Source organism: Haplochromis burtoni, unplaced genomic scaffold, assembly GCF_018398535.1.
Source record: "Haplochromis burtoni strain Fernald_Lab_line unplaced genomic scaffold, NCSU_Asbu1 Contig_203, whole genome shotgun sequence".
Taxonomy (NCBI): Eukaryota; Metazoa; Chordata; class Actinopteri; order Cichliformes; family Cichlidae; genus Haplochromis; species Haplochromis burtoni.
The window spans coordinates 1,132,864-1,143,357 of record NW_024582564.1 but is presented as its reverse complement, the minus strand read 5'-3'; the positions used below and the strand labels follow the sequence as shown (position 1 = coordinate 1,143,357).

General features: G+C 40.2%; 1 protein-coding gene across 2 annotated transcripts; it reads left to right on the top strand.

Moving 5' to 3' along the window:
* Nucleotides 1-537: 537 nt before the first annotated feature.
* On the top strand, nucleotides 538-6,528 carry LOC102296914 (beta-taxilin; the record flags this gene model as incomplete). Of its 2 annotated transcripts, none has more annotated exon segments than XM_042226262.1 (8): nucleotides 538-623; nucleotides 731-901; nucleotides 1,167-1,361; nucleotides 1,627-1,746; nucleotides 2,504-2,578; nucleotides 3,161-3,253; nucleotides 3,532-3,627; nucleotides 4,913-6,528. In XM_042226262.1, coding segments are annotated over 8 exon segments (2,090 nt in total), but the record flags the coding sequence as incomplete, so codon positions are not given.
* Nucleotides 6,529-10,494: the final 3,966 nt, after the last annotated feature.

Sequence of the window (10,494 nt, the reverse complement as noted above, 5' to 3'; positions counted from 1 at the left end):
TAAAGTTTTAATGCTGAAGTTTTATTTCTGATTCAACAAATTTTTGGTGCTTTTGAGCTGATCGCGCTGACAGGTGTCAGATAGTCTTATTAGCCCCAAAATAGAAACAATTTTAACCAATGCACCTTAAAAGAACTGAACTCTAAAATGAAACTTATGTTGTCTATTGTTGCAATATTATCCTGCTCATACTGAGGATGAACTGCATTTACTTATTTATTATTTACTCTAGTAGCTCTAGTTTATATGCAAGTTACTTGAGCTTTTATCTTCTTTTTTATCTTGCACTTTTAATACTTCTTTTTTTATTTAGCTTATAGCGCCTTTGATGTGAGCAGCAACAACTTTTCTTTAGAAAAATAAAATTTAAAAAGCGGGAACATGAGAGGGTGAACCATCTCATTATTAATACAAAGTATAATTAATAAAAACAACCAAAGCGAAATTGTTTTTGTCATAGCAAATGAAAGCTTAAATAATGAACACTATATCCTGTGTGTATTATCAAAATGCTAGAAACTGTATCTCTCTCTGCAGAGGCCTCTCTCATCATGCAGGCCCTGAACGAACTCTCTTCTCCAGAGGAAAAACTGGAAGCTCTGGTCAGGAAGTATGCTGAACTGGTAAGGAAGCAGCTGAAGTTTTTAGTGTTGCTTGCTGGAAGTATTTATACTGTTTCTGGCACTGGGTCTTTAAAATTCATAGCAAGTACCTCTCCTTGTGTTCGCAGGCGGCCTTGCGGCGCTGCGATGTGAAGAGGTTGAATGCTCTGCAGCAGAAGTTGTCCGTCGTGCTGGAGGAGCGGCAGCAGCTGCAGGCCGAGTATCGCAGCAGCATCGCAGCTCGCAGCAAACTGGAGAGTCTGTGCAGAGAACAGCAGTCATTCTACAATGTTCTGAGGGTGTGGAGGATGTTTGCATTTACTTTGGCACAGCAGGAGAAGCTATTGAGACATCATTTTTAATCCACTTTCACGATAAGCACAAACCGTATAAAAACACAATTTAAACATCTCAGTGTTTTGTAGTTAGATGGTGGTTATTATCTGGAAGAACTGATTCACTTGTACAGGAAGAAGGAAAGTTGAAGCCTGACAGAACTCTGTTTCTTTCACCTTCCTCTTCTTCCATTCACTTCTCCCCGACTGCCACCACTACCTCCTCCAGGAGGAGACTCTGCAGCGCTGCAAGGAGGACGAGGAGAAGAGAACAGAGATCACCACCCACTTCCAGAGCATGCTGGGTGAGATCCAGAGCCAGATTGAGCTGCACAGCGCACGAAATGAGAAGCTGTGCGGTGAAAACGTCAATCTGACCGACAAGTTGGAGAACCTCATGACCCAGTGTGAACGGAGGGAGGAGGTGAGAGGTCACAGGTCAACATTACACATTAAAATGTATTTTCAGATATCTTTGAATAAAAAACAAAACTTTAGAGTTACTTCAGATGAGTTTTTTCTTTTTGATTCATTGGTAAATTGATCCATTGATCCACCCATCCATTCTCTTTAGCTTATCCAATTGAGGGTCGCAGGGGGGCTGGAGCCTTTACCCAGCTTTCATAGGATGAAATGCTTGAGAAAATGATGTGAAGGTAAATTCTTTCCTGTTCTCCTCCGTCCTGCAGAGTTTGGAGAAGATCAACAAGCATCGTGACCTGCAGCAGAAACTGATTGAAGCCAAACTGCAGCAGGCCAACGCTCTGCTGACCGAAGCTGAGGAGAAACACAAAAGAGAGAAGGAATACGTGAGTGTGCCATTGCTTCCATTGTAACCAGTGAAGAAATAAAGGATACGCGTTTGTCCCAGCATTCTGAGAATTCACCCAGAGCTCTCCAGATATCACTTATGTCAGTTTATCTACATGTAAACAAACTTTGGCATGTCAATTCTAAAAGGTCATATCAATGAATATCATTAATGGTATTATATGCCTGTTTTTAAAATTCCATTTAAACATATTTAATGTGACTTCAGCACAGCAGTCTTATTGCAACATATTCTCATCTCCGTGTGTCAGCTGCTCCAGTTTGGTCAGATGTTTCCTTTTACATAAGCGATGCACTGACATTGGCAAAATTATCCACCAAAACTTTAATGATCTCGTTTTTCTCAAGGTTCTGGGAAAACTGGTGATTTGAAATAAATGTTTTTTTTGTTGTTTTTTTTACCAGTAACCCTACAAGCTGGAAAGTAATGAGTTGGGTGTCACAGACCCATCTCACTAATGCAATAACCACGACACTTTGTGCATAAAGGCTTTGACGGTCAGGAGATGAGAACGGGCTGCTTGCTGTTAGCTTGATAATCAAGATGAATTTTCTCTAAATCTGTTTTGAAGGCCATGCAGATTAACTGTATACTGTCTCTGTCACCTTAGTTGCTTAGGGAGGCTATTGACAAAACAAAGAAATGCTTCGCTATGAAGGAGCAGGAGCTGGCCATGAAGAAGAAGGTAAAGAAACGTCTTTAACGTCTGGCTCTGTCTGTTCTCTTCTAACCAGTTACTGGTTCAGGCTGCTGAATGGAAACTGCAGGCTCAGACACTCAGAGAGCAGGGGACTGTCATGCAGGCGCAGGTGAATATTCACTGACTGAGGCTGAGTCAGGCAGATTACTGCAGGTGTCACACAAGACCACAATGAGCTGAATGCACTTATTTTGTGCATGACGGCTTAAAACGTCTCCACACTGTGAGGAATAATATCAAAAAGCTCCTGTTCTCTTTATTAATTATATAAAACAAAAATAATTATTGAATAAGCTATCTGGAAAAGCTGAATTTATTAAAATGCATTTGAAAAAAAAAACACTTTTACAGAGAAATGCATATATGTAAGTCTCATTAACATCTTTCCGTCTAGTGCAAATATACTTAGAGTATACTTTGAATACTGCATCTTACTTGAATGTGGAGATTTAGTCTGGGCCTCAAAAATCAATACATAGGAAAAAATGACTGCAGTTAAGTTTAATTTGTTCTAAATTTGTCTAACCAAGATCTATTTGAGGTTTTTTTGGAGGTTTTCTTGCAGGAGCAGTGAATAAAGCTTGATTTTAGTTTGTCGTCATATTATTTGAATAGAAATTATGAGGGATCTGCTAATAAAAACGTATCTGTCCTATGACTCTGACTTATCAGCCTTCTCCTCTAACCACAGCTGACCCTGTATGGTGAGAAGTTTGATGAGTTCCAGGCAACTCTGGCCAAAAGCAATGAAATCTACGTCCGCTTCAAAAAGGAGATGGAAAATGTGAGTTTTGACCTGTGTGTGTGTGTGTGTGTGTGTGTATGGTGTGTGTAAGGTAAATGGGGACAGTTACTCTCATCTTTTATGTCAGACACAATAAGTGCAGAAATTAATTTGTGACGATTAAAGAAAACCCCTCTTACCAGAATTTTTGCGTGTGTGTGAGATGTAAATGGATGGTTGTTGCTCTAGCACGTTTTCTTGACTTTGGATGGATCTGACACAAGTCTGATTCGTAGCTTTTATTTTATTTCGTGGTTGTTGTTGTTTTGTTTTTTTAGATGTCAGATAAGATGAAGAAAGTGGAGAAAGAGTCCAATCTGTGGAAGACGAGGTTTGAGAACTGCAACAAGGCTTTGACTGATATGATTGAAGAGGTAAATGTTTACGATGCACTACCTGGAGAATTTAATCACAATTGGAGAGAGACACCTACAGGCCTTGGTTAATCCTTTTTGAATCCATGTGCTGCCAGTGCCTTATCGATAAAAACACGATTGTTCAAATTTGTACAAATTTTTTGGCCCCAGCACGGGACTGAATAATTGCTGGATTCATGTATAGTATTTCCTTAGATTCCGTTACTCTTTTTTTTACACAGTGGCCAATGAGTAGACACTCCTCCAATTTATTAGCTAATTCCTAAGCTGTCAGATTTAGTGCCACAGTAGAGGTGCCTGCAAATCCATGAATTAAATTCCATTTTATTTATACAGCATCAAATCACAACAACAGTCGCCTCAAGATGCTTTATATTTTAAGGTAGACCCTACAATAATGCATACAGAGGAAAACCCAACAATAATATGACCCCCTATGAGCAAGAACTCTGGCGACAGTGGGAAGAAAAAAATTATCTTTAAACAGGAAGAAACCTCCAGCAGAGCCAGGCTCAGGGAGGGGCGGCCATCTACCACGACCGGTTGCAGAGAGAGAAGGATGACAGAATAAAAGACATGCTGTGAAAGAGAGCCAGAGAATATTAACAAATATGATTCAGTGCAGAGAGGTCTATTAACACATAGTGAGTGAAGAAGAAACACCCAGTGCATCATGGGACTCACCCAACAGCCCACACCTATTGCAGGCATAACTAAGGGAGGATTCAGGGTCACCTGATCCCGCCCAAACTATATGCTTTGGAGAAAGTTTGAAGCCTAACCCTAAAAGTAGAAAATAGCGTCTGTATCCTGAATCCAAACTGGAAGCTGGTTCCACGGAAGAAGGGCCTGAAAACTGAAGGCTCTCCCTCCCATCTACTGAATCTGGTTAGATACCACATTTCTAAGATTTTCAGGGCAGAGTACAATGACCTCAATTTTATCTGAATTTAGAAGCAGAAAGTTGGAGATCATGAAATAATCCCATCTATAAATGTAAATATTTAGAGAAGTGTTTTCATGGGTCCAACATATTAGCTGATAAAAAAAGATAGATACAATCAAACTGACTGATCCAACACACAAGCTAATCCATTTTCCAATTGGTCCTGGTACAAATGGGGTCTTGGGCCATGTTGCACCAGTGACCTAATTTAGATGATGACAGCAAAGCATCACCAAACCAAAGATCCTTAGCGATTCATAAATACCCTACTCAAACAGCATCGTCTTTTTATGGTGTCATCTTGTCTAATTTTCTTCATCCCTTCTTGTTCTTCAGAGAACAGAGAAAGGTAGAGAGTACGATCTGTTCGTCCTGAAGATTCAGAAGCTGGAGAAGCTTTGTCGTGCCCTCCAGGATGAAAGGAAAGTGCTCTATGACAAAATCAAGGATGTTCGCTACTCTAATGCCAACCTTCAAACAAAGGTCTTTGGCATCTCCAACCTCAATAACAAGCCTGAGGGTGCTGACGAATCTGCCCTACTGACCCCTGATGAGATGCAGGAAATCGAGGAGGAGGACCCGGTTCTGACAGAGGGCATGTCCCGCCTGAAGGAGGAGCAGACCAAGCTGCAAGAGTTTGCTGCCTCCCTGTTGACGACAACTGTTGACACTGAGGAAGAGGAAAATAATGAGTTAGACCTTGAAGAAGATCTAGTTTCATCTGCATTTTTCCATTTCAAAGCAAAACCTCAAGTCAAAGAGGGTCGGGATTCAGTCCCTGGGCAGGTGGAAGATGTAAAGTCAAAAGCATCAGATTCAGAGCTGCCACAGCCAGTGAAGGTGGAGGAGGTTCTAGATCAGGTTGTGCCTGCTGCAGAAGCCACAACCACTCAGAAGACAACTTTAGAAACAGCATTAGATCCAAATACAGAGGCGATAAACGTTCAGACACAAGTTGAGGCTGAAGAGGCGCACCAAGCGGAGCCAGACGCAGAGATCCAGCATACAGTCGCACCTGTTCCAAAACCAGAACCAGAACGAGCCAAAGCTGAAATAGGAATGGAGGCAATGAAGGCTGAGGTCCTGGAGGAGACCGGTGAGATTACACCAGGGGCACCAATGAAAGATGAGAAAGACCAGCAGCAGTCCATTGAAGCTACATCAGCATCAGACCCTGAGAAAGCCAAGTTTGATCCAGAAACAGACGCAATAAAGGCTGAGATCCAGGAGGAGTCCAGTGAGGGCAAACTACAAGTGGCTCCGCAAGATGATAAGGATCAGCAACAGCCATCTGAGTCTCTACTAACACTAGAGACTGAGAAAACTAGGGCCTCTCCAGCAATGGATGCAGAAGAAATGAAGGCCGAGCTCAAGGAGGAGATCAGTGAGGTCAAGCCAATGGTGCTTCTACAAGACGAGAAGGATCAGCAGCAGATAGCCGAACACGTTCAGGCACCAGAAGCAGTCTTAAAACCCTCAGAGTCAGCCTCATCTTCTGTGAACACTAAATCAGCTCCATCCTCTGACGCAGACCCCAAGAAGCAGGTCCTGAAGAAAAAGAAGAAGAAAAGTAGCAAGAATGCCAGCTAAAGTTACAGTGTGTAGGTGTGTGTGTGCTGTTATTTGGTGTTAATATGAACTTTTGCAATTAATTCATTTAAATGGTAGTATCAGCTAAAGTGTTCTCTTCACTGTTATTCAGTCTCACCAAACATCAACAAATGTATTTTACATTTTGTTAGAATAAAGATTTAATTAGGCCTGACATGTTGACCCATGGGTCTTCATGAGTGGAATATTTTCTGGTAACTAACTGCAATGAAAAGCTAAAAGTGCCTTATGTAAGGCAAGGAAAGTATAGCCGCTGGCTGGAGGACAGTAAAAAGTATTTCTCTCCTAAACAAAGAGTACTGTGTGCTAAAATGACTCGAATAATAAAAATGATAATCTGACATTTCTCTGGTCTCATTTACTTTCATTTACTTATGAAAGTCTTTATCCTTTTAAAGCTTCAATATCAGCTGCCATATCTTGTTCTATAGCCACATCTTATGGGTCTGTAAATCTATGGTACATGTGAGAAGGCATTTTGTCCATTATTTGGCCACTGCATTGTTAGTATTTAAATTTCCATCTAGGAGAATTGCCTTTTTCTTTTCTTTTTTTTCTTTTCTGCTTCATACTGAGTATTTTTTCTTCATTTTTCTTAAAATATACACCTTTGTTTGTTGAGATTTATGGGTGGTGGAGGGTCATAAGTGGATTTGAACTCAAATAAAGGGCATGTTTCGTCTCATTGACAATGATCCCCACAGGATATGTCAATAGACTGGGGCAGGAAGCATCGACTTTATAACCAAAAACCAAGTTATTGCAGAAGTTGTTGCAGAATTATACCTTCTAACGTTTGCTTTACAAAAAAACTGGAGCTTTTCCCAAATCTCACCAAAGAGCATCTGGAAATGAACATAAAATAAAAACCTGAATAATAACGTCAAAAATTAAGGGACCCCAGTGTGATGCAGAATCCATCTTATGGGTGAAAACCCCTAATCCTGGTCAGGTGCACACTAAAAAATTACACTAGATAGGTACCACTGCGTGATGATGTGATATTAAGAGGTCCTTACAAAGCATGACTGCTTTGTAAGGACTGTTTGAAGTGCTGTTTGAAACGGGAAACAAACTGCTCACTACTATGTCAAAGTGTGGTTTGTTTGGACCCAGCCATCCACCCTGACATCCACCCTGCAGTGACACTGTCTCCGCAACTGTTGCTGATTAAAATAATGCTCGAAGTAATTTCAATTTCAATTTCAATTTCAATTTTATTTCTATAGCACATTTAAGAGTCACAGGTACAACAAAGTGCTTCACAGACGAGCCATATTTGCAGATTTACAACAAAAGAAAACAGTCAACAACAAAGAAATACAGTTATAGGATGGTAATATTATAATAAGCACGAACCGGGAGGAAATTATACTAAGTAGTTTGAAAGGCAAGCTTAAACAAATGGGTTTTTAACCGTGATTTGAAAGATTGAATAGTTTCCGACGCACGGACATCAACTGGCAAGCTGTTCCAAAGTTTTGGTGCAGCAAAAGCAAAGGCACGATCCCCTTTCGTCTTTAGTCGAGACATTGGTTGCATTAGGAGCCCCTGATTAGAGGATCTGAGTGCCCTTGAGGGGATATATAAATTAAGAAGGTCAATCAGATAACTAGGTGCCAGGTTATTTAAAATTTTAAAAGTGTATAAAAGGATTTTAAAAACAATACGGTATTTGACAGGAAGCCAATGGAGGTTAGCTAGAATAGGAGTGATATGATCCTGTCTTCTAGTGCCGCTTAAAAGGCGTGCAGCGGCATTCTGGACTAATTGTAGGCGTTGGATGAGGGACAGTTGCAGGCCTAGGTAAAGAGAATTACAATAGTCCAGCCTAGAGGTTATAAAAGCATGAATGAGCCTTTCAAGGTCCTTGTGTTGTAGGTAAGGCATTGCCTTCGAAATTTGGCGTAGTTGGAAAGAAGCTGGTTTTTACTACTGCAGCCACTTGCTTATCTAATTTGAGGGAACTGTCCAGCACTACTCCAAGATTTCTTACAGTAGACGATAGGTGACTGGCATAAGAACCTAAGGTCCCCGATAGCTGTTTCAACGGCATGTGGCTACCAAAGACGATCATTTCTGTTTTATTTTCGTTGAGGTAATAAAGTATTTATACAAAGAGCCCCATGAGGTTTGTTTTTAAATAAAACACACACACATGCTCCAAATATGGGCCTTTATTTTAAAAAACACAGCAACAAAAATGCAATTTTGAGAGAAATGTGTCCACTTGTGCAGCTGGAAAAGCATAGTTCAGGCTAAAACACCAGACTTAACCATAAAATCAGCCTTTATGTCCTCATTTTAGCAGGTACAGCTTCCTGCACTGAGAAACATTCAGTAATACACTTCTGCAGTTGCAGTGCTTCAAAAATATTCAGATGTGAAGGGTTATACGTCTTAATATAATCAGAATGCAGTTCAGAGTTACAGCCAGTAGATGGACACAGAGGTCTTCAAATTCTTAATTCAAGAAAAGAATATTGAAAAAAGAAAATCAGTACTACAGGTGATGTTTTTACTTTACTTAGTGTAACTGTGTGATTATGTAACTATGAATACATTTAAATTAGTCCAGTTATTCGATATTTACTTGAGGGTCCAAATACATTTCTACAGATATTTATTAAGAAACATTTCCTGCAGATATATGTCCTTTTCTCTACAAAACGAGTTAGATTCTGTGCTGTGGGCTGAACAATCATTATTTATCCTTCTGAGCATGAGTTCAATAATAGGTGGTTCAAATGTTCATGCAAAGCTTTTGACTTGATCTAAAGTGACTTCAATCAAATTTGATAATGGAGTAACTAAAATGCTTTAAACATAAATGCATGCAGGGTCGTGTCTCTAATGAAATACATCAGAGACCACAGAAACCTCATGACGTGGAAGTTGGCTTACAAGATAAGAGGGAGAGATTCCTACCTCCAAGACTCACTTTATTGCCATATTTTGTGCATGAAAAGAATTATTGATAATTAAAAAGCAAAAACACTAGAGAACAAAGGGTTTTATAAAATTAATTTAAGAGCTTAAAAGGAGGGCAGATAAGGGAGAGAGGGATTTGATTCTTGCCAGAAGTGAAATGTTTTTGAAGATTTTCGACCTTGTGGCAGAAGATAAGAGCTGGATTAAGGAGTATGCGCATCTGTGCGAAAGACATTCTCATCATTACGTTAGTGGTTAGCTAAGTAATAATCATGTCCTTGAATATAGTTCATCACATTGGGCGTTACCCAATCGCTGGGAAGGGGGCCTTTAGAGTCTCTGTCTATTTAAATTATTATATAATTAACTTATTTCCATATTTGATGAGGTTCTCCCTGCTTTAACACTCTTTGAGGTTTGGTTTTTAAATAGATACAAGCTCTCAAAACTATTGAATCATTCTCAGCTTTCATTAGGACTCCTTTTGCGCTCCATGTCTTTAAGCTCATTTCTTATAAAAACCGAGCCCACGGGCTCTCCGTATCCCCCAGCACCATTTAATTGAATGCTGCAGACAACAATCATGTTTTTCATGCCTGGATGTTACAAACTGATTATTTTATTGGAGCTGAAAGAATTTGAACCATTTTGACATTTAAGTTTTTGTTTGCCTGCAAATTTTATTAAATATTCTGTCTTTGAATATCTTGTTAATTACTTTGCTCCCAGTAACAGCGTTCAACATGAATCATATAGGAAGGTACCTTGCTGCTAAAGAATGCTGCTGAATATCCTGTTCCACATGAAACCGTCCACAGAAAAAGGTTAGACCCATAAAGACTTTCTTCCTTTCGCTCTCTGTGGGATTTATCCTTTCTGTGCAGAATGCTACGTGCCAGCGAGCATCCAGAATGGGTGCTTTCACTTGTCATTCCTCAGTCCCACCTATCTCCTGCCTGATTGGATCAGTGTCCCGCTCCCTGCTCCAGCTTCATCATCTCACCTGCTTAACAAAGAAGAAGCTAGACTGTTAGAGAGGCTGGATGGGGTTACCTGTCCTTTGTTTGTCTGCAGTGATCATTAATTTAAATGCATATTGTGGTATTGACAGTGCACACAAACAGAGACCGCTGAGTTGTACCTTTGTATTTGTACTGAAAGGCTTCCTGTAGCTGTGAAGAGCCTCTCTGTACTTGAAGACTGAAGACTCTTTTTGGAGAGATTCAGGGTTAAGGGTCCTAAGTGTTTGTAGGATGTCTTTGGTGACATTGTGAGTGTGACTTAGGTTGTGTGTGTGTGTGTGTGTGTGTGTGTGTGTGTGTGTGTGTGTGTGTGTGTGTGTGTGTGTGTGTGTGTGTGTGTGTGTGTGTGTGTGT